The sequence below is a fragment of the Phascolarctos cinereus genome, unplaced genomic scaffold, assembly GCF_003287225.1.
Source record: "Phascolarctos cinereus isolate Bilbo 61053 unplaced genomic scaffold, phaCin_HiC Scaffold_2;HRSCAF=192, whole genome shotgun sequence".
Classification (NCBI taxonomy): Eukaryota; Metazoa; Chordata; class Mammalia; order Diprotodontia; family Phascolarctidae; genus Phascolarctos; species Phascolarctos cinereus.
In genome coordinates, this window is record NW_027555625.1 from 87928955 (window position 1) to 87953801 (window position 24847).

The window sequence follows — 24847 nt, forward strand, 5'->3', positions numbered from 1 at the left end:
GGCGAAAGAGGGAGAGAATGTGGAACTCAAAATTTAAAAAAAACAAGAATGTTAAAAATTGTTTTAACTGGAAAAAAAATTATTTTTGAAATAAAAAATTCTGTGGTGGATACATTATTGTTAATTTACTTTGTCATTGTGAACATTGTGAACCTTAGTAACCTTTGATATTTATTAATAATTAATTCTGATCTTCTGACTTCTCTTGTTTCTATTTCTTATTCTCCTTAGTTTCATGCTATGGACACATTATACAGACACAGTTATGATTTGAGCAGTGCAATTAGTGTTCTGGTACCACTTGGAGGACCTGTTTTATGTAGAGATGAAATGGAAGAATGGTCTGCTTCTGAAGCTAGCCTGTTTGAAGAAGCTTTGGAAAAATATGGAAAAGACTTCAATGATATACGTCAGGACTTTGTAAGTAGAAAATTGCAGGGCCTTTTTTATGATTAAAATAAGTCATGGTATGGCCACTGCATTTGACATGTGAATATTTTTAAAGCATTTATCTACAAAGCTCCTGTTTTAGCTGTTATCTTTCAGCTATGCTATGAATATTAGTCTATCAGGATGAGAGTAACAGTTTGATTACGTCTCTTAGCTAAAGCATTTATGTCCATTTTAAGGGAATGACTGCTTTATTAATAAATAGGACTAGGAATCTGGAGGTCCTTGAGTTCTAATACTAGTTTCAATATAGATTCCGTCTGTGCCTTTGGGCAAAGTCTTAAACTTAGTACTTCCTAATTATCCAATTATAAAATTAGCATATGACTCGACTTTCTTCGTATTTTCTGTATTGTAATATCTTTCAGCTATTCAGTCATGTGAATTTTATCTCGTGATTAATACATCATAGTATTATTCTGATAGTTTAAGTAATAGCATTTCTGTTCTGATACATAGTCTCATTTAGAGTAATACTGTCAGAGAATTTTTAGCTAGAATGTAGCGTAGGAAGCTGTCATTTGGTCCATCTCTTCATTTTACATATTAGGAAGCGGACTCAGAGGTGAGGAAACTGCAGCCTCAGTGCCACATGTGGCCTTCTAGGTCCTTGGGTCCAGCTTTTTGACTGAATCCAAGTTTTACAGAACAAGTCCTTTTATTAAGGGGATTTGTTCTGTGAAGTTTGAATTCAGTCAAAGGGCTGCACTTGAGGACCTAGAGGGCCACATGTGGCCACGAGGCCTGAGAGTCCCCCCCTTCCAGAATTCATGTAGGTACTTGTGTGACTCTTTCTGCTGTTCTTTAGGTATAGAAGCTACTGCCTTATAAAATTTTGACAGTTTGTGCTGCTATATTTTAAACTGTTACTTAGAAACCACAGGTTCTTATTTGAGGCTTAGAAGAAGCTTCCAAGAGTAACCTTTCAGTTTTATTTCAGTTGTTTAAAACTGAACTATATTTTCAATTTACATGCTATTGTATATTCAGTGTGATTTTTCTGGAGGGACAGTGACCACGTTGTTTCTTGACCATATATACTGCCTCTGCAATTGCAAATAATAATTCCCATGTTCAGATACTACTTATTACCCAAGTGCCCAAGGGGCATTTCCATAAGAGGTAGAGCTACTATACATTTTTAACAAGAGATTAGTTGTGATAATTCTTTTCTTATAAAGTTAATCTAAAATGTCATTAATCATGGGGGAAAAAAAGAGAAACCTTCCTATTGTAGTGTAATTGGAATTCATTAAATAACATGGGTATACTTATAATTTTAATCTGGTAATTACTCCTCCAGTTAGTTTCTCACTGGTCAATCTCTCAGCTGTATACTTTGAGTTTAGTACCTCTCTCATGTTTAATGATCATCTCTTCCCTTTTGCGTCTACCTTCTTATCTTTTGAAATGTTGTTAATCCTTTTTCTAGATTAAAAGTCCTGACAATAATGAGACAACATACCAAAATTTATGGGAGGCAGGGGAAATTTTATATCTCTAAATGCGTACATCAGTAAAATAGAGAAAGAGCAGATTTAAGCATGCAACTAAAAAAGATAGAAAAAGAACAAATTAAAAATCCCAAATTAAACACCAAATTAGAAATCCTGAAAATCAAAGGAGAGATTAATAAAATTGAAAGTAAGAAAACTATTGAACTTATAAATAAAACTAAAAGCTGGTTTTATGGATAAAACCCAACAAAATAGATAAAACTTTGGTTAATTTGATTGGATTAAAAATCCTTCTCTTGTATAAACAAATAGTCAATTCAGATTCAGTCCTAGTTAGTGTGTTTTGCCCATATGATGTTTATATATGTGTACAGTGGTAACAAATTCATAGGTGGTTGAGCATCTTGACTTTGTAGCCATCTATCAAAATTTTAAGATGCTTGAGAAGCTTGGAACCCTACCCTGGTGGCTGGTGGAGGAGGGCTGTGCTGTTCTCATGTATCCACAAACTTTGCTGCTTTTCCTTTTTGTTTTCTTTTTTCAATTCCCTCTTCGTGTGTATTTGAGAGTTTAATTTAGCACTTTTTGGAACAGATTCATGAGCACTTTTAGGAGTACTTGCCTCCTTTCAGGGGGATATAAACTTGTTGCATTGCGCTTATTGTTTTTTCCCCATTTGTGTATATCCACAAACATATGCAATTGTCAGCAGGAAAGTGAAAATGAAGTTACTATTGAAATGCTTGAAATCATGAAAGTTAAATGTGCAAACATTGAGAATTAACCGTATATTAGTTGCATACAGAATAAATTTCCTCAACCATAGTTACTATTAAAATGCTTCAAATCATGTAAGTTAAATGTGCAGTTATTGGGGATTTATATAAATTGCATACAGAATAAAGTCTAATTTCCTGAGCCATTAAAAACTCTCCATGGTCTGCCTTCAGCCTTCTTTTTTGGCTTTCTGATGCTACTTTCTGAATACCATTTCACATAACTCGACGTATCAGGTAGCTAACTAGGCTTACTTATAGCTTTACGTGAAAGAGACTTAGCTAGAGATGTGAAAGAAACAAACTGTCACAAATGGTATCTGCAGTAGTTCAGCAAATAGCTACTGATCCAGTGTGAAGTAAGGCTGGAAAACTAGGGTGAGCCAGCTTATGGAAGTTTGTAAATATCAGACTGGTGAGTTCATATTTTATTCTAGAAGCAATGAGGAGCCACTCAAGATTCTTGAGCAGGGGAGTTATGTGGTTAAATGTCTTTCTTAGGAAGATTCTTTTGATCACCATATACAGGGTGAGTAGCAGTAAGAAGAGAACAAAGTAGGGCAACAATAATGAAGATATTCCCATAGTCCAGAGGTGAGGCCTGGACTAGGCTGGCGACTGTGGGGATCCAGTGAAGAACGGATACAATTTGGAAACTGATTAGATTATTATAGGATCATAGATTTAGAGTTGGGAAGGCACTTTCATCTAGTTCAACCTCCTTATTTTACATGTACATATGTGTATATACATATGGATACATATGGATGAAGAGAAGTTAAGACACTTGATCAAGATCATATTGATGTTAAATGTTGTTCAGTCATTTTCAGTTGCATTTGACTCTTCATGGACCCCATTTAGGATTCTCTTGGCAAAGATACTGGTTTGTCATTTCCTTCTCCATTTTACAGATGAGGAAACTGAGGCAAACAAGGTTAAGTGACTTGCCCGGGGTCACACAGCTGGTAAGTGTTTGAGGCCAAATTTGAACCCACAAGGAGGATTCATTCTGACCCTAGGCCCCAGCACTCTAAGGGTTGTGCCACTTAGCAGCCCCGATACTAAGTAGCAGAGCTACAATATGAAAATGACCTCAAAGTTACAAACCTTGTTGGCTCCAGTGAAGGCAAGGAGACTTCAAAAAAAAAAAAGATACAAATTTAGCAGAGAGGAAGATAACCGATTATATTTTGGACTTGATGTCTTGTGATGCAGATGTGACATCTATGAGGAGATGCCCATAACATAGTTTTGAATGATTCAGGGTTGGAATGCAGGAGAGAAATTAGGTTTGTATCTATAGCTTTAAGAATCATCTACATAGAGGCAACTAGGTGGTGCAGTGAATAGAGCACTGGCCCTGAGTCAGGAGGACCTGAGTTTAAATATGGCCTCAGGCACTTAGGAGCTGTGGGACCCTGGGCAAGTCAGTTAACCCAATTGACCGTCCCTGTCCCGTCCCCCCCCCAAAGTATCATTTGCATAGAGGTGGTCCTTGAACTCATTGTAACTGATAAAAGAGACAAGGAAGAGAGTATCAAGATGAGCAGGGCCTAGTACAGAAAACCCACCTTAAAGCACCTCAAAGATTATGATTCAGCAGAAGAAATTTCAGTAGTGTTCAGATTGTCAGGTTAAATAGTGTGAGGGAAATTATGGAAGGAGAAAGAATCCGAGAATGGGAGAGGTCAGTAGTGTCTAAAACATGGAAGCTTATAGAAGTTGACGTGGGTTGGGAGAGGGTGACCTTAGCAAAAAGAGGGGCTGCTTCTTTTTCAGAGAATGGAATAAAACCTGTACCATGTATGAAGGAGAGAAAAGTTGAAAGGATAATCTCCATTTGTTATAGTTAATGCAACATTGAGATAAGGCTAGTGGATTGAGGGCCCATATTGCAGTCAGGAAGACCTTGTCTGAAGTCTTTATTCCAAAGCATACTAGCTGTGTGACTTCTCAGTGTCCCAGGAAACTCTCCAAGATAATTTACAGGTATCTGGTGGAGGGAATTTCCATACTAGGGAACCTCCAGAATGATGAAATCACAGACCTGGATCTCTTTCCCCCTATATTCTACCCTCTTCCTCTAACTCTGGAACATTTATCATGGTAATGCAATATAACAACATTGCTTGCTTCTCTAAATTGTTGTAATTGATAAAAACTACTCTTCAAAACCATCATTAGCTTTCTCTTGAAGAGAAGTAATCTGCTTAATTTCTGCAAAGCATTGGAAAAGATATCTAGAGCTTCTTTTGGAAATATTATTTTCAGAACTTAACCTAGTTTCAGTTCTTTTCAACTCATCTCGAATATTTGTTTAAAAGACCATGGAAATTTTTCCATTGTATCCTGTCAATTGTAATTTATTAAATGGCAAACTTCCTATTATCTACTGTACAATTTTATATAATTTAGTATTTTCCCTTTTCTGCATCTCCCTAAACACACTTCTTTCATTTTAACATGTGTGCTTCTAGCGGAAGTAACAAGCACATTTTTTCTTTCATAATGAACCCACCTAATGAAGGAATCTCAGCTTTAATTCAGTGTGTAGGCTCCTCAACTTTGTTTTCAGGGTGAGCTTAGTGATTTTTTTCTCGACATTGTAAATATAGATAACAATTTTTAAAGGGTTTATAATGTGTTTTATAAAATTGTCTTTAAAAAAGTAAAGCCTAAATATGTATGCCTGCAAATTTAGTATGTAGACTTTTTAGTTACACAAACGTATAGATTCTATACCTTCAGCTAGTTTTACTTTAAAATCAGCTCTAGGAAATTATTTGTTAGTGTTTGAGATTGTTTCCATCTTGCTTACTAAGGAGACTGTGATATAATCCTCTATCATATTAAAATCAGACAGCCAGTGTGCAAACAGGAACATAACATTTCTCTTGAGCGTATGTAAATGTCCTTTTTCTTGATCTGAGAGTCTGAGAGATTTCTATACCTTGATCACCAGATTAAGACTTTTAAAATTTTTTTATAACTTTTGGCATAATTATTTGCATATATTATGTATTAGTTTGGGTGACCAGAAGAATTTAAGAGTTGAACCTTACTGTGAGAGTGATTTTCTAAGAAAATGAAGGATAATCAGATGGAATAACTAGATTGTATTTTGTAGTTCTTAACAGCTTCTCTTTTAATTGCTGTTTTTTTGTTTTCTTAGGTTAAAATAGGAATGACTCATCAAAATGAGATTATTAAATTTGAATCACACAGCATAGTAATTAACCATGGTAATTAAAGATGTTGGTGTTGCTGACAGTGTTGATCCATTGAAAAGACTTTTTACATGTTATAAATTTATAGGCAGAGCAGCTAAAAGTAAATAACTCTAAGCAGCAATAACTCAATGTAAAATGAACACAACTAAAATCATTATTGTAACTGTTTTGATAAATTGAGACAATATATAACATAAGCAAAAACCATAATGAACTGACTTAGTCCATTGCAGTGGTTTGGGAGCTTAGAGAGAGCTTTACAGAAAAATTATACCCGTTATTTAATACTGAATGCACGGGATCTTTATTTGGAGTGTTTCCACTCCCACAGGGAAAGTCTATTAGACTTAAGTTGGACTTTGGAAGTAACATGGTAATAAAGCCAACAAGAGGAGGCTGCTAGGGCAGCACCCACCTGCCACACTAGGGCAGCATGCAGGAGGTAGAACTAGGGCACATGCCATCAAGTTCATGATAGCCCTACAAGAAGTTGTCCCTTGTACTAGACACATCATTATAACAAGCTCTTACCCATCTTCCGCGTTTGGTGGGTAGGACTCCTAGGTCCATCATCATTCAGTATAGCAGTATATACCACAGATGTTGAAATGGGCTAAAGGTTTTATGAGTGGTTAGGTTTTTTATTAGGAAACTGAAAGTTTCTAGCATTGAGATATATAGAGGATTCTAGAAAAGAGAATAAGTAGCAGGCATGTGCCTAGAGAAGGTAGCTTGTCAGAGAAAAGTCCAGCCCCAGAAAACTGGAGAGGTTTTATGGATTAACATAAGAACAAGCTTTGACAAAAGGATGTAAAGTTCATGTTGAAAATGTGGATTGTAGAAATGAAAGTATTATTATTACTATTAGAGGTGACACATAGCTTGTGTTATACCTAAGTCTCTGCTAAAAGGGAAAAGGGCCATCAGCACTCAAGGCAATAGGAGAGCTTTATTTAACCCAAGAACAACAAATAAAATAAGGATCTCATTTTTGTTGTCATTCAGTCATGTCTAACTCTTTGTGACCCTGGTTTTCTTAGCAAAGATACTAGTATGGTTTGCCATTTCCTTCTCCAGCTTATTTTACAGATGAGGAAGCTGAGACAAACAGAGTTAAGTGTGTTGCCCAGGGTCCCACAGCTAGTAGGTATCTGAGGTCAGATTTAAACTCAGGTCTTCCTGACTCTAGGCCCAGTGCTATATCTGCTACACTACCTAGCTACCCCCAGGATCTCATACCTATTCCCAAAATATAGCCGAGACAACACTCCTTCCCTTTCTAGTAAGTCCTGACTCCACAGAAACTTAAATCATCTTCTAGACTTAAAGTACTACTTACTCCAAGCCCCAAATCCAACAAATACATACTGTACAATGGGAAAGAAGTCAGGGTGACTAAGGAGTCAAGCATTCTTCCCTATTGGTGAACCTCCATTCTTCCAAACTTGTTCTTCTGCTCTTCTGGATGGAAATTCCTCCTTTTCCTCTAACAAAAGGGGGTGGGGAGAAGCATCCAGGTTGCCAAAGAATCCAACAACATACAGATCTTGTTATATATCTTCTTCTTCCCCAGACTTGGACTTACTCAAACTTCAAGGGAAGGGTGTGGTTCTGTCCTTTGCTGCTCCTTGCCCCTGGCTTTAATCCAAGAGCGCTTCACTGCTCCCTGCAGATATCTCTCACAGAGGGTAGTTCCCTGAATGCCCCTGTGGACATACATTTCCCCCTCCACAAAACCAAATCTCAGTCTCTGTATATCTGATCTTTTTCTTATCCTTATTCTCTTCCAGCTCTTCACGTCTTAAAGCCCATCTTGTCCAGTAGAAAGTCCCTTCCCCAGCACACATTCTTGACTTTGTTGGACAGTAGACTACTGTTTTTGTTTCTATGTCTTAATTGCCTTATTTCTTCACTGATCCAGTCTTTTCTTTCCTTCCTTCCTTCCTTTTTTCCTTCTTTTCTTTCTTTCTCTCTCACACTCTTTCTCTCTCTCCCTCCCTCTCTCCCTCCCCCCGTCTCCCTCTCTCTTTCCCTCTCCCTCCCTGTTAATTTCATTACTTTAATTGATAGGTTTCTTGCTTTTCTGAGGTGATGGTGGGGAGAGCAAGGAGATAATGTGGCAAGTTTAACTAGTTTTATTGATGTTAAATATTAAGATTTCTTCAGCTATTAAAATTTTGTTTTAAATTTTATTAATAACTTTGTTTTTGTATAATTTCTTCTAAATATATCCGTAACTACTTCCCTATTCAAAAAGTCATCCTTTGTAACAAATTTTAAAAAAGAAAAATGTTCATCAAAAACAAATACCGCATTTACTATATCTGGCAATTTATACAGTATCTCATATTTATAGTCCCTACCTCGGCAAGTAGGAAAGAGGGAGGTAATTCAGTTTTGTGTTTTCGTCCTTTCAACTTACTATTTGCTATAGTCCATTGTGTATATTTTTTGCTGGACCCGTTTAATTCCCTCTTCATCAGGTCATACAGATCTTTCCATGCTCCTCTGAATTCCTCATATTCATCATGTTGTGTGGTACAGTTTTATCACATTAGCCCTAATTTGCATATCCCAAAACAATGCCTTGTCCACACACTGACTAGCAGCTAAAGGAAGTTTGCAAAGCACAGGGGCTTTCATTCATTTTGCCTTGTCCTCCAGTTGATGGGCATCTACTGTTCCTGGTTTTCTACAGTGAGATGTCTGAGCCAAAAGCATGCTGAAAAAGTAAATGTTATTAAAACTTCCTCTAATTATTCTCATATATTGTTGTTTTTGCTATAAGTATTTAGTTCTTGTTTTCAATAGCCTAAGTGAATTAAAAAAAAAAAACTTTTCATAAGCACTTACGATGTACCAGACACTATGCTAAGTACTAGGAGTGCAAGTTCAAAGAACCAAAACAGTCCCTTCCTGCAAGAAGCTTGCAGGAAGTAATGATGGAAGACAGTACATAAAGGAGAGTTAGAAAAGGGAGGGGGGAGAAGAGACAGACAGAGAGAGACAGAGAGACAGAGACAGAGAGAAAAGCTTGTCTATTAATGGCTAGAGTCCCAGGGTCAGAATCTAGATTCCTGTGGAAAAGGATAATGATGATAGCCAGCGTGCACCAGGTAGCATGTTTTAAAAAGAGATTTAAAATGCCCAGGGTTTTGATCCCAGAAATAATATCTCTGGGTCAAGGTTTGAGGAGTTTAGTAACTTTTCTTGCATAAATAAAAATTATTTTACAGAATGATTGAATTCATTGTTGAAGCAGCAATGAATTAGCCAACCTATTTTCCCACAGTCTTAAAAATGAGTTTTCTCATCTTTTTACCATTTTTGCTAATAGGGGTGCAAAAGTATAGTCTCCAGGTTGTTTTAATTTGCATTTCTCTGAAGTTGTTTGTTCCAGTGTGTTTAAAGTCTTAAGTTTGGAAACTTGTTCACCTTGTATTATCTCATGACTACTAAAATAATTTAGGTTACTTTCCCCATGTATTTATCCAGTACCTGTATACTGAGGCACACTAATTGCTTTCTGTTGGTACATTCTGTTATTATATGTTACAATTCCAGGCCAAGGAACCTCCCTACAAAGTACACATGCACACCAAATATAATTAAGCAAAACCTAAGAGTGTAATTGGCAGTCCTCCCCAGTTCACTTGAGGAAATTGCAGGGTGTAATGGGGAGGTATAAGAGACAGTGAGGTGTTATGGAGGAGTAAGAAGGTAACCTGTTCATGTACTTTGATATTCTTTTAGGAGTGAAATTCTTCAGTCATTTCTTGATAGAAGTATAGAGTGTTAGTCATTGGCCAAAATCTTACCCAGTAGGAGATACCACACCCAATTAAAAAAAAAAAATCAGTCCCATAGAGTCCACCTGGAATGTCAAGAGAATTAGCCCTGGCAGGCAGAAGTTGAGTTGTAGGTAAGAGCAGGCCCAGGGAGCCCAGCTAAGAGATTTACTCAACAAGATCCGTGGGGAGCAGAATGAGGACAGAACAGAAAGACACTGAGACCCTGTAGTACCAGAAGTGTCAGTTGCTTTAGCAGCCTGTGTCCCTCTGTCCCTGTGAACTCTGGTGAATGCCCATACTTTCCACTGACACAATCTATATTTGGAAGGAGTACACCCTAGGTTTATGGAAAGAATGCTTTTTACTGTTGTTTATACTGTGCTGTTTCAGTAAATGCCATTGCTTTGAGCTAATTGTGTCAGCTAGTTAACTGTGAACACAGGAGTTGAGAGGGCTCTTGAGCTACAGTTTTCTGAGTACAGACCTATGAAAGACCTCAAACTTGGGGTAACTCAAAAGGAGTACTTACTGTACCAACATTGACTATTGTGTTTGACCCATTTTGTTGCCTCTCAATGCTGCCTTTCTTTGCATTGTAGTATTGTTGTGAATCAGTTGTCCTTATGGTTCTAATTTCTTTACTCTGAATCATTTCATGCAACTCTGACTATATTCCTTTAAATTCTTCATATTTTTCATTCACGTCACCTTATAAAAGTTGTGACAACTGTTGGTGTTACAAACCTAATACAAGAGAAATAGTCTAACAAGCTTCTAGGACTTTACAATTGGGAGAAATGTTGAATTTAATTCTATAAAATTCTATAAAAGCTCTGTTCCCCATGAAAAGCAGTTTATTGTTCTGAAATGACCATGGTTTTATGTTAATAGTTCAGAAATGGAAAACATAGAACACTTGTATTGATTTAAAAAGGGGCACATCAAATTTCTGTAGGGGACAAATGAATTTGTAGATACAAAGAAAGGGACAGTATTTTGGGGATTTTAATTAGCAAAGCAAGGGAAAATAGATGGGAATTAACTTTCTTGGTGCAAGAAATTGGATATTTTACTGTGAAGTCTTTTGCCAATAATAAGTAAACTAGGAACTAGGTCTTAGAATATTAACAAATAATGTTTAAAATATTTTGGGGTTTTTGTAAAGGTCTGTACTTTGAAGTCTATCAACCTAACTAGATTAATTGTACTCTCCTTTCAGAATTGGTTCATTTGTTTTCCTATTCCCTAGCTAAAGGAAAATGTCTATCTTCTGACAGTCAGTCCCTGAAATAATTAAATTTCTTCATTGAACTATGGGTACATTTTGTAGATATGGTCCTGTACGGTAGTGCATAGTCATTAAACTGAAGGGTATGAGGTATATTGTGCTTGAGTATTTAGAGAGAATACTAGTTTAAGTGCACATCTTTCTTCTAAATTAGAGCGATTGTAAAAGCAGTGGGCCAGGTTCCGATTCCCTAACTACTCTTTGATTGTAAGTCAGCATCCTTTATTCATTCAATAAGCATTTATTAAGAAAGGTGCATTACTTCTTTTTGACTACTTCTGTTATATTTCTCAATGGTAGATAATTATTTCATATGGAACTATAACATGTTTCCTAAAAGACCACATAGTGCATGTCACCAGTTTTTTGTGGACCATCTATAAGACACAGAGTATTGAATATGGTGAGAGATAAAAATGAAAGGGATGTAATCTGAGATCCGTTGGGGCTAATGGCTTGAATCTTGCTCAATTTCAGTTATGTTTGGAAATAGGATCATAGGATTTAGAATTGGAAGAGAATTTAGAGGTCATATAATACACTATTCCTCTAATTTTATAAATGAAGAAATGGAGGCCCAGAGAGGTCAAGTTACTTGCCCAAAGTTATCAGATAGGAACTAGCAGAGCCAAGACTTGAATCTAGATTTTCAGACTCCAAATCCTCTATTTCATAGCTGGAGGGTTGTGATTTGGTTTTCTGTAGTCTTAATTATTATAAAATATATCTTACCTATATAATTACTAGTTTTATTATTTTAAAGGAGAGGTTTTTGAGGGCATATAGTAGCTTCAGTTTTTCAGTTTTATTAAATTTTAAAATGTTTATTTTTCAGCTCCCATGGAAGTCATTGACTAGCATCATTGAATATTATTACATGTGGAAAACTACTGACAGATATGTACAACAGGTAATCTCATCATTTTGACGTTAATGAGGATGCTACAAAACAAAAAAAATTAATTTGATTTAATGAATTTTTTATCCTTTGGTATTTTTATAACTGTTCATAAGTTTCAGAAGTAATTTTAATTAAAATGTGTGTGTGTGTGTGTGTGTGTGTGTATGTGTGTTACTAAAGAAAGTGTCACTGAGAAGGGACACTACAGGAAAACATGATTGTTTTGTCTATCACTGGAATTTCATTTTGGGCAGAAGTTAATCCTCAAAGCTCCTAAACTTTCCTTTCAGGACAAAAACCAAACCAAACCAAAAAGACCCTTGAAAAATACTTGACACATCTTGGTTTTCTCTTATCTGAAAAATTATATTTGATATCAGGTCATAACAACGTGTCTTCTTTTGGTTGTCCTTTGTATTATCTTTGCCAAGCCTCATTTGTTGTAAAATAATCGTGACTCCAGAGGCCTGTGTTTTTAAGTTTTAATTTATGTATTTACTTTTACAAGCTGATCCTATGATGTAATTTCATTTCCCTTTCTTTCCTGCTCTTAGATTATTTTTTAATGTATTAGTAATTAGTCCTCGATTTGAGTTATATTGTCATTTTCTCATTCTCTCCCCTCTAGTATATTCCTCATGAGCCCAAATAAACTAATGTGATACTCAGTTTTCAACTTTTCAGTTTATACCTTGAGTTTGAGAAGGTTACATCTTTCTTCCTCACCTATCTCTATCCCCTCCTCCCTTTTCCCAAGTAAATGTTGGTCTCATACAAAGCTTTTTTTTTTGGTCTGTTTTTCTTCACCCTGAACTGTGGGAGCTTAGTTTCCACCTTATGTCTCTATAAGGAAAGAATTCTTTTTTAACTTTCAGAAAATCAACTAAGAAATAAAATAAGAGCCATAAATTTAAAAAAGTAGAGGTCACAATTATAAAAAGATTTTCCTTTTCTTTATTTTTCATGTCTTTTTTTGTGGTGCTTTTGTCATTCATATGGAAATGGGATAGAGTATACTTTATATCTTCATTTAAGTAATCTATTGTATTTTAGTAATATTCTGTTTATCATTCTCTATATTGAGTTTGTGTCTTAAAATTTACTGTGTGCATTTATTTTAACAAATTTTGTCTTTAAAAATAGGTGCAAAATTGCTGTTTCGATATAAAGTCAAGGTAGCTTTGGCTATTGGTGCTTGGTTTAAGTACCTCATAATTTTAAGGCTAAAAGGAAACAGTAATTCTTATGCATTATATGTAAAATGTTCTCTTTTTTTTAATTTAGAAACGCCTGAAAGCTGCTGAAGCTGAAAGCAAATTGAAACAGGTCTATATTCCAACTTAGTAAGTAATGAAACTTTTCTTATGAGTTTAAGAGCTGGTGTCAGTGCAAATTATGCCCTTTCTTTCTGTTCAACCTCAGTCAAATCACCGAACCTCTTTCTGCTGTAGTTTCTTCCTCAGTAAAGGGAGCCTGTTTTATGTTAGACTGCAAAAATGGGCTCATAGGACAGAAAGTCAGTTGGTGAGAGAAACCAAAGTAGACCAACATGAGAGGCAATGGGAGGTATGTAGTGGATTTTGCCTCAGTCATAAAGACAGGGAAAATGTCAAAAAACACAACTATGAAAGCATGTGTGTATGAATTGAGTGGATTTTATTAAGTTGCTGTTTCTGAAGTTTGTAAATTGTGGTGTGCTTTTGTTGTGGTGTAGGCTGTGCAGATTTTGCCTTAATCTTTTCATTTGCCAACCCTACTTAGAATGAATATTTTATGCATTTTGTGAAATATTCAGTATCTGTATTCTAAGCATATAAGTTGCTGTCTATCATTTTTCTCATCAACACAATGAAAATCTTCAAGATTCTAAGAGTATGAAGAGACTTTTAAGAACATCTAGTCCAACCTGTACCTGACAAAGAATCCCTTCTATGTTATTTCTAGCCTTTGTTTGAAGAATTCCAGTGAGGGGAACCCCTGGCGAGCTGTTCCCATTTCTTATAAATTTATGATTTTTAGGGAATTTCCCTTGTATTCATGTTAAATCTGCTTCCATGCACTTTCCACTCATTATTCCAAGTTCAGCTCTTTGAGGCCAAGAAGATGAAATCTTATTCTTTTTTGTGTGTGACAGCTCTTCTGATACTCAAAGTGCTATCTTCTTCCCCCTAAGACTCCTCCAGGCTATACGTGCACAGAACCTTTCCATGTCATGTTTTTTAATCCGTTCACCATCATTAATCATCCTGTTTTGGAATCATTTCAACTTGTCTATGTACTTTCTAAAAGGTAGTTTCCAGAATTGAATTCCAGTTGTGATGGCAGAGTATAATGGCATCATTATTTCCCTCATTCTGGACACTGCACCTCATCTAATGCAGTCTGAGTTTCTTAATGCATCCTCAGAGAACATTAACTTTTTTTTGGCAGCTGTATAACCTTCTATATTCATCAGATTGCATTCCATTTAAATCTATATCTGGCCACACCTCTGTCCTTTACTTGTGAAGCTATTTTTGAACTCAAGTATAACAGTTTATATTTGTCTCCATTAATTTCATCTCATTTGATTCAATGCATCCTTTAGCCTGTCAATTTTTAAAACGTTGTTATTTCCCAGTACTGCCTCCACCAAAAAACAATAACAACAACAACAACAACCCACCACCTTTCTACAGTTAAGCAAAACAAAACTACAACACATTGATCATGTCTGGTAGCATATACCTCATTTCACACTTCTAGTCCATTACCTCACTAGAGAGGGGAAATATGCTTCTTCAGTCCTGGAGATGATTCATCATTGCTTCAATTTTAATTCTGATATCTTTTTTATTATTTTTTTCCTTTATGTTATTGAAGTCATTGTGTATAAAATTTATCTTGGTTCTGCTTGTTTTTCAGTCAGCATCAATGGGTGTAAATTTCCCTATTTTTCTCTGAATTTTTAATGTTCATTGTTTCCTGCAGTGTAAAAATATTTGACTGTTTTCACATGCCACAATTTCTTCAGCTGTTCCCTAGTCAGTGCAGTCCACCTTTATCTAGTTTCTTGCTGCTATAAAAATAATTGCTATAAGTCTTTTGGTAGGTTTGAGATCTTTCCCCCTGTCTTTTGATCTCTTTGGGGTAAATGTCCAACAGTGTATCACAAAGTGTGAATAGCATAGTCTCTTTTCTATCATGACTACCAGTTGTTTTCTAAAATAGTTGGATTAATTCACAGTTTGGCACCAATAGGGTATTACTCTGCTTGTTTTCCCACAGTCCTACCAGTATTGATTATTTCTGTCTTTCATCACCTTTTTCAAGCAGCCAAATCATTGGACATGAGGTAAAAATCTCACAATTGAATTGCCAAACAGTTGTCTCTCTGGTCCTCCACTCCCTCTTGACTGAAAGTACTCCTCCCATCCTTGAACTATGACCCAGAAGTGGGTATAGGCAGTGAAGCTGCCAAACATTGTCTGGTCCTGTGTCCAGTGTTAGCATAGCGGTCCCCTGTAGTCTCTTTTTGACCAGTTGCTGGGTCTTTTTACCATCTCTGCCTTGGGAGTTCCTGAAGCTATTTCTGCTTCTGTTTTCATCACCTAATCCCACCTCTGGTGTTTAATCCATGTGCGCTCCAGGCCAGCTTCCACTCCAGTGTCGCAGATCTCTCTTTCTGACGTCCTGTGTTGTCTTGAGCTGGAAGTATGTCTTGCTCTAATCTTTTGTTGGCTCTGCCACTCCAGAACTTGATTTGAAGCATTATTTTAAAGTTGTTTGGAGAGGAATATTGGGAGTGCTTAGCTGAGCACTCTCTCTACTCCTACCATCTTGCTTTGCCCCCAGAAGTCTTGATTGATTGCTTTTAAGGCCAATGTCCCCTTCAAAATACTAGGCCAGTGGTTTCTACCTATTTTCTTTCTAAATAGTTTAAAATCCTATCTCCTTATCCAAGCATGTCAAACGACCGCAAACAATTATGATGCATTGGTCATTTACCCTTAAGGTTCCTATTTCTACTTTACCAACCATTCCTTTCTTATTGGTTAAAATCCCATCAAGAATAACAATTCCATTTATTAGAATTCATCAATTTCTTCAAGATTCAGAAGAGGTACTCTTAAACCTTTCCTGATCTCCCCAACTGTTAATGCCTTTAACTATACTGCAATTAGACACACACATACACACACACACACACACACACACACACACACACACACACACAGAGTTGATTTATTGTTTCCTCTAACTTTTGAAGAATTAAGTTGTCATTAAGTCAGGTCACAAATGTATCTATCTACTGCAGCGAGTAGTTAACAAGCATTTATTAAATGCCTGTTATGTGCCAGGCACTATGTTAGGAGCTGTATAAACCCACAACCATATCACTTTTCTTTCTCCCTCCATCAGTTCTTAATCAGTTGTTCTCTACCATTTTCCCTCCTCAGCCACATGGATTTCTTATTAATATACAATTCTATTAATCCTTCCCAGCTCTTTATCATGTTTCCAATTGGTTATATATCCCACCTCATCACACTGATACCTGGGAAGTCAAATTTACTTCTTCATGTAACATTTTCTAGTTCACCCCATTTATTACTTTGTATATGGACATCTAAGTCAGAGTTTTATTGCTGACTGGCATATCATTGTGGTACCTAGTACTCTCTCTCTGGTAACTAGTTTGTCAGACCCACGTGGTTAGCTTTCTTCCTTCCCCTCTTGTTTAATTTTAAAGCCTTCTGTTAATCCTGATTAATTCACAAGTTCCTAGGCAATTATGTTTTTACTGACCTTTATTATGTGGCTGTAGCCAAGAGTGTGACATAATTATATTTTGAGCTGTCATCTAGAAATCCAAATTCTGCTGTCAGATGCTATATTCTTAGTCAGCTGTTCTTTTCCAAAATCGTCTTTTATTTTCTGAGTGCCCTATCTTCATTTGGCAAGGGTAATGAAAACAAAATCTTCAGGGTCTTCAGTTTTCTGTTCAGTGCTTGGCAGTGCTTTCTAGGTTCCTTTTGGCAATATCATTTATCCCAATATAGATCACTAGAAGTGGGCAGTGATAATCAGGTTTGTTAATTCTCAAAAATCTTGCTGTTTGTTCCAGATATCCTTGAGAATATAATGCAGTGTCTGTCATGTTTGTCAGATAAGTAACTAGCCACTTCAGTACTCTCCTTTTTAAAATCACTCTTGCTACTAGGGACAGTTATTGGATTGTCTATACCTGCTGCCATATGTGGAGTTGTATCCTTTCTTGGAGCTCAAGAAGCTGCTTCAAGTGAGATCATAATAAATACTTTGCAATGTTAAAGTATTATGTAAATTTCACTGTTATTTATTGCAGTGACAATGAAGTTCTGTGCCCTACAAAATGAGCTTCTAGTACCTATTGATAAAGGATCATGCATTTAGTATTCCTTTTCTTTCCTTCTCTTTATCACATTTGTCCATCTTTCCACCTCCTGATACTAGGGAGAATTCCCCTTTGACCTGTTACATCTTTTTTTTCTTTGATTCCTTCTTGAAACTCCACTTCCTTTCTTTTAAGGAACTTCTGGGTAACCTGGAGAAGAGAATGTGTCTACTTTCTTCCTCTAGGAAAGAGACCATTCTGTTTTTTGTGCATTCATAAGTGTTACATGATAGAGGAAGAAGCACAGACATAGCATGCACTCTGCAGATGATTACAAAATCATCCTCATTTGGGGCAGCTACATGACGCAGTGTATAGAGCTCTCACCTTGGAGTCAGGAGGACCTGAGCTCAAATCTGGCCTCAGACACTTGACTCTAGGTGTGTGACCCTGGGCAAATCATTTAACCCCATTGCCTCACCAAAAAGGCAAAAAAGAAAAAAAAACCCAACAGAAAAATCTTCATTCTCCGTAATTGCCCGAAGGAAAATCCACAGCCTACTGTCTTCATTTTCATTGCTCCCTTGGCTAACTGATGTTGCAAAGTGCCTATTTCTCAGACTTAGGAGAAAAATATAATAAAATCCATCCATCTTGTTTCAGCTTATGGTCAAACACCTAATACTTGCTTTCATGTTTCTGCACATCAGGCTGTGTCCTTTCTTAGGGACTGAACCTTAATTTAGTTAATAAATAGAAGCAGATAAGACAGAAATGCCTGGCACATAATAGGTACTTAATAAATGCTTGTTGATTATTAGTTAATTATTGTCACAAGAAAAAAAAGTCTAATGAATTCTTTCTACTTCATTTCACTCTGGTGACTGTCTCCAGACCTTCCCTTTATATTTATATATCTCTCTTATATAGTTGTCATCTGATGAAAATAGTTGATTTTTTTCCTTACTTTGCAATTAAGATTTGTTACCATCTCAAAGTATTCTGTATTTTAAAATATTGTGGGTCTTTGTTGGTTTGTTCATTCAATTAATACATTCAATATGTATTTGAATTCTATTCAGGCACTTAGGGAGAAACAAAAGAAGTGTATGACAGTCTCACATAGAGATTCTTGTTTTGTGAGCTGAGTGCTATGTTTGTTGTCATTTTGTAGTGTACTTGAGCTCTTTGGTAATTGAATTTAGATATATTATTTAATACATGCTTTTACGAACAGGTGGCCTCATAAAGAATGAATTATGATCTTTCACAGTAACCTTTTCTTCAAGACTAATAACACTAGCTTCATTCTTCTGTGTACAGGTTTACAGGCCAAATATTATCATTCAAAGATGTAATGTGATATTTGTCCCACAAATCAACTTTTGTTTATATTTTAAAATATATCTTGTGATTAAAATGTGTCTGTGATTCATGAATCTTAGAATTTCACACATTTCTTATTAATCAGACTTTATGTAAACCTTATGATTATCTAGGATGTTTGAGGAAATAATTAAGGTGGTTCTTCATACTTTTCACAAATAACAGTTTTGTCTCCAGCCAAAGAAAAGTACGTATAATTTGGTTTCTACATAAATTTTTTGAGTCTTTATCTCTTGCTTTGCAATGATCCTGAAGTTACAACTTTAAGGGAAGATTTTTGGGGATCCATGGCAGATTATTGTTCATTCTCTTGCATGTTCTTTGAGGTTACTTGAACATTTATATACTTTTATACATTTGTATAAATAGGTTTCTATGCTGATCAGATTAACATGTGATTATAAAGTTATGCTAAGATGTAGAAACCATAACATGAAAGATATTTCTTCTCAATATTATTTTGCCTTTTCAAAGCTACATGATATCTCTTGTAAAATAAGCTGTATTTGCTTTTAGGATTTGTGGAGGAAAAAAAGGTTATTTATATCTATGGTGACAGTTATTCTTTATGTCCTTGAACTTCAAATTGAATATAGATCTTTGACAAGAAATGTAAACAACTCTTCATTCTTCAACATTGTTTTTAGTCTCAAATCATTATTACCAATATTAAAGTCCAAGTAGCATTACATATTAAGTTACGAAACAGACTATGTGCTTTTCCGTAGTAATTCTTAACTGAAATATCAACAGTATGTTTAATTTGTATTAACTTTTCTTCAACCTATACCATTTTTCCATTTTCTAAGAAAATATCTGACAGTAAATCAGTCAATATAACCTCAAGGGGTAACCCATTTCCTACCATATATAATATTTTTAAAATCAGAAATGTAATTACTACATGTCAGCTCTTTCAACCTGAACTGCTAAATCACCAGTTTTTACTTCGTATGTTTTCAGCTAAAAAATACAAAACTATAAAAACAGTCCAAATAACCTGTTTGAATTCATTTTTATCTTAAATTTACCTTTAAAACTTCTTTTTTTCTCGTCAGAACACCTCTTGACACTAATTAGTGGCAGGCACATTTAGTTTTAATTTATAAAGGAAGAAACTCAAAGGAGATAGAAGTGAAATGATTTATTTAGAGGTCACACAGAGAATCAATAATAGAACCAAGAGCAGTTCTTTCAACCAGTGCAGACTTCTTCTTTACATTTACTTTACATGTGAGATTTTGACCTTCTCACCAAGAAATCGAATTTATGGGTTGGGCATTCAGGAGGAATAGTGGGAAGGCAAAGAGGGCTTCCACAAAAGCAAGGAGGAAGGAGCTTAGGATTTTTGCTGTTTCTTTTGAATTCCAAGGAAATTACACTGTTTTTGGAATCCAAATCCTATTCTACAGGGTTCATCAGGAAGAGAAAAGGTTGAGGAGCTTTTATTAATGTAACTTGGCAACGTGTGTCAGGATATCAGTGCCAATATCTTCCCAGTTGAGTTTTTTTCTCATCATTTGAGGCTTTTGGTGGTAGTTCTTTCCAGTTCAGCTCTTTGTTTACATCAGATTCATTTTCTGCTTATTATGTCATATTGTGTGTTTTACTTGATAATTTTTTTACATGTAAAAATGTACTTTACATGTAAAAAAGTAGTAAATCAACTATAGACACTTCTTGCTTTATGTAAGTGGATGTTCCTCAGACCTTTGCATAAAATGATTTTTATGTAATGTGAATTTGCCTGTGGAGTAGGGTAAGAAGGAGGCAGGAAGGGAGCCATGTGCCTGTGGAGGGAGGGGGCCAGCAATGTTTCAAAGACATGTCAGGGCTGGGGACAGAGGAAATAAGAGCAGGAGGAGGAACATGCAGGGGTCAGAATTGAGAGGGGAAAAAAATGCAGTGGCAGACATATTGGGGTTGGACACGTATACAAACAGGAGAGAACAGCTAACATGTGGGGACCAGAGAGAGACACACACATGGTACCCAAGCGTGGGCAAACAGACAGGTGGGAAATGGACACCTGGGAAGGTAGATGGAGTGGGGAAAAGGTCTCTTGTCATGGTAGCACCAGAGGTCTCAAGTCAAGCCTGCGATCTGGCTTTGGCTGGTGGCAGTGGTGGTGGTGGTCTCTCCACACATCCATTCTTCTGTTTTCACATGAAGGTATTTTTTAAGGTTTTTTTAATTTTGTTTGTTTTTGGTGGAGGTGGAGTGGGAAGCTACAGAGTGCTGAGCTAAGGGGCAGAAGCAGAGAAAGCACAATACTGTATAGTAAAGTTAGCAGAGAAAGCACAATACTGTATAGTAAAGTTAACATAGGTTTTTTTTAGAATGTGGATTTCTTTCAGAATTCTTTAGGTAAAGTCAAATTTGCATAGGGGGAATTTACATAAAGTGGAAACCGTCTGTATAGATAACTAAAACTACTGGAAAAAAGCATTACAGAAATAATTTAAGTCATCACTTTAAATTTTATTTGAAGCAACAAACCAAATCCCAACCAAATATCTGGCAGCAATGGCAAACCCAACACTGTGAATGGAGCTGTGGGAACCCCATATCAACCCCAGAGTGCACTGATAGGACGGGCCTGTGAGAGCTGCTACAGTGAGTACTGAAGGGACTTGTTGGTTAAGTTTAGGATTAGTAGGAAACTGTAGGATACTCCATACTTTACTAGTAACATTGAGTGCAGTGTCATAAGGTATGAATGAGACTGTGCTGCTCTGGTGGCACTTAACATCTGCTCACAGGAGACTTAGGTCTTTCAGGCTCCATTACATAAACGCAATTGCATAAAGAGCACATTTCTGCTTGCACTTTGATCTTAGAAAATTTGGCCAGCTTAATATCAGTTAGACAATGAGATTCTTGTTATGTATTTTCATTAACTGCTATAGATAATGTGTGAGCTATAATTTATTTTGGGGGAGGGTGTCACAATGCTCTTATCGTCCAATCTTATCAGGAGCTTTACAGAAGATGGCAGAGGTAAATGGTATTTTTTCTGGGTGTGTGAAATGGTGTTGGTGGGATTTGTTTCAAGATGATAGATTTTTGGAAACTTTTGATCTGTGAATCACAGCCAAATATCTAGAGAGATAAGAAATAGAACAATATTGCTTTGCTCTCACTGTTTTGAAATGACTAGTTATTATATTCTTTGGTCCTTAAGACTCTGAAAGGTGTTTGAAATTCGCTCCCTTTTACTTAGGTTCAAGCTCAGCTTTGATCCAAGGAGAAATTTTATGAACCATAAATAGTTGAATTAGTAAAGTGAATACAACGATGTACTTGACAGAAAAATAATTTCCATTTCCAACATTGTTAGGTAGCCGGCAGAAATAAGCCATAAAAAGGTGGCTTCCCCCTGTTTTAGGTTTTCACAAAATGCCTTCATAATTTTGAGTTATAATTTCCAAAGACATAAATCACATCCATATTTAAATTAAGTATGAAAATGACTGTGATTATTGTCTTATCTATGCAATTCTTCCTTCTATTCATGTAGATAATAGATAACATAATTGACTATCTTTTTAAAGAATTAATTTCATCATCTAATCAGCATGATTGCCTAATGTTTTCTATGATTAAATTTTCTATAATTTATCTTTTTTAAAAAGCACACCAGTATAGAAGATAACTTATTTAATAACCTCTAAAGTGTACAGGCACTGAACATATTATAAAAATGTTTTTTGTATCCTTTTATTAAAGTGTGGGCATGTGTATATAGAATTTATTCTTCTTAATGGGTTATAAAATGAGAGGAAGAAAAAAATGGAAATAAAATCACAAACAAATAATGTCTTTGAAATTCTGCCATAGGGCCTTTTTATTATGTTGGCTATAAATTCAGCTACATTATTTTCTTATTCTTAGCCACCCAGTCTCACCAGTGGTATTCTTGGGGGCCACCTAACATGCAGTGTAGATTATGTGCAACCTGTTGGCTGTATTGGAAAAAATATGGTGGCCTGAAAATGCCAACACAGACAGAAGAAGAGAAGCTATCACCCAACCCAACTACAGAGGTATGTGTACAATAGGCCATATTGGTTTTTTAGTGTTTGATGCTTAGTATATGCTTCTCAAAGTCTTGGTTTCTCTTGGTAAACGAAGAATTAAGTTTAAAAATTATTCAGTAAATATCTATTAAGCACCTTGATTGTGAAACAGATTATGTTAGTGTCAAGGGTAGTTAATAAAATAAAATAAGACGTAGTCCAGTCTAGTAGGGAGATTAGGCATACACAGAGGTTACTATAAAACATAATTAATGTCTTAGAGAAATACGAAATAGAATATTATGTGATACGTCACAGGGAAATATTACCAGTAGGCTGATGAAGAGGTTTCATGGAGAAAGTGGCATTTGAGTTAGATTTGAAAGGGTGGGTGGCTTACTTGTTGTAGGCTGGCTCAAGTTTATAGAAGACAAGCAACAAAGTTTTAGTTTTGCTTTCAGGGCAGTGGGTAGATTTTGGAGCAGATGAGCTACGTGATCATATCTGCACTTAAAGAAAATTGCAGTGAACAAAAAGAAATAGATTTGGGAGTGGGAAGTGGAGGCCAGGTCTGTCTAGAGGCTCTTGCAGTAGGTGCTCCTGAGAATGTGTACTAGGGGTATATGCAGGGGAAAAAGGAAAGAATGGAGAGATGCAACAAGTATTGCAGAGTTAGAGTGGGTAAGTTAACCTGTTAACTGATGAGATTTGCAAGTATAGTAGAGGGAAGAGGAAAAAGTAATGCCATTCTTTTGAAAATGGGAAATTGGATGACTGATAGTGCCACCAAAAGAAATAATGAAGTCACGAAAAGGAACATGTCTGCCTTAAGGGCTAGGATGAGGTTAAGGAGACGGGGGAGTGGTGAGAGAGATTAATGTGTTGTATCTAAAGCTGAAGATAAAGCAAATATCTCTGCTTATCAAGGATAAATTGTGAGGTCAAGGAAGAAGAGTACTTATGAAAGACCCATGGGATTTGATGTTTAGAAGTTCATTCAGAAAGAGGTTTTCATACAGTAGTGAGAGTGGAGAGCAATGTGCAATGTCTTGATCATAATGGGTGGTGGAGTATAATGCATCATTAACTGCATTAATAATTTATTGATTACCAAATTAAACATTATTGAAAATATTGGGGCCAGTCTTTGCATAAATATTCCTTCTGCCCACCAAAGGCACTGAAATTCTGGAACAGTTCCCAGCCTATAGAACAATGAGTGAAGTGTAAGCCCCACTGTTTTATCTATCGTATTTGCTCAATGAAGATTTGTTTTGTCACAGTGAATATTTCCATTATGTATATAATGCTAATTATTTTTCACTAAAGCTATTTAAGGTGTCCCCATGGCACAGAGGGAAGGAACCCTGGGTTCTGTTGTGCCGTGCCAGCACAGTACAAGTTCTGTCCAGTCCCACCAACCTTGAAAGACTGTACATACTGGCCTCTCAAGATTATATATCAGTCAGGCATCTGGAGATAAGCCTGGCTCAGTTCCCTGAGGCTCATCACTAGATGGTTGACTGCTAGGTGATTTTTTTTTCTCAGTTATAAGAATTCATAAAGACCATCTACTTAAGGAATAGCAGAATTACAGCCTTGTTGATAAGGAGCATATCCATACTCATAAAACTATGGATCCTTGAAGTATAGCAAGATGTAGATGAAACAGAGTCCAAGTGCTTTTCTTCACAGAACGTGATTTATTTGGAAAACACACTCTAATGAACAAGTTATTAACTGCTGTTGAAAAATTAGATGTATGAAAGAGGCAAGATGAATGTACAGTAATACCTTTTTTAATCTGTCTTATTTTACTCTTGCCAGATCTTCCTTTTCGCACTGTCCTGGCTCTTTGGGAAAAAAAGTACAAAATGACAGGACTTTAATCTTGTGGCACGAGTAATTGAAATGTCAGTGTGGCTAAATTCTCTTAGATTGAAAATGTCAAACTATATTAGACCCTATCTCTACTAGTAAAGAAAATATTTTCTTCTGTTTCACCTCAGGGAATCCCTCAATACTAAAGTTGATAACATGAGATTAGCCTTCTCGGTGAGTCCTCAATTTATTTTGCTTTTTCCACTTCAGCTTTTGGCATCTTGAGAACTATAAACACATAAGATCCATGTGGTATTCTTGGCCCACACCTGGTTTTAGGGATAGGCTGTTGAGTCATCTCCATATCTT

The 24847-nt window shown here is 36.1% G+C and overlaps 1 protein-coding gene across 5 annotated transcripts in view; it reads left to right on the forward strand.

Annotated features, from left to right (window-relative positions):
• Window positions 1–24847, forward strand: part of MTA3 (metastasis associated 1 family member 3) — a 202827-nt gene that overhangs the window by 151328 nt on the left and 26652 nt on the right. For 2 of the 5 annotated variants that reach the window (XM_078149492.1, XM_021001244.2), the window contains 5 exons: window positions 232–420; window positions 11831–11905; window positions 13181–13239; window positions 21130–21254; window positions 22533–22684. In XM_078149492.1, the coding sequence (XP_078005618.1) occupies window positions 232–420; window positions 11831–11905; window positions 13181–13239; window positions 21130–21254; window positions 22533–22684 (600 nt within the window). Of the gene's footprint in view, window positions 1–231; window positions 421–11830; window positions 11906–13180; window positions 13240–21129; window positions 21255–22532; window positions 22685–24666; window positions 24713–24847 lie in introns of all 5 variants that reach the window. The other 3 variants (XM_078149493.1, XM_078149494.1, XM_078149495.1) reach the window with 2 other exon arrangements.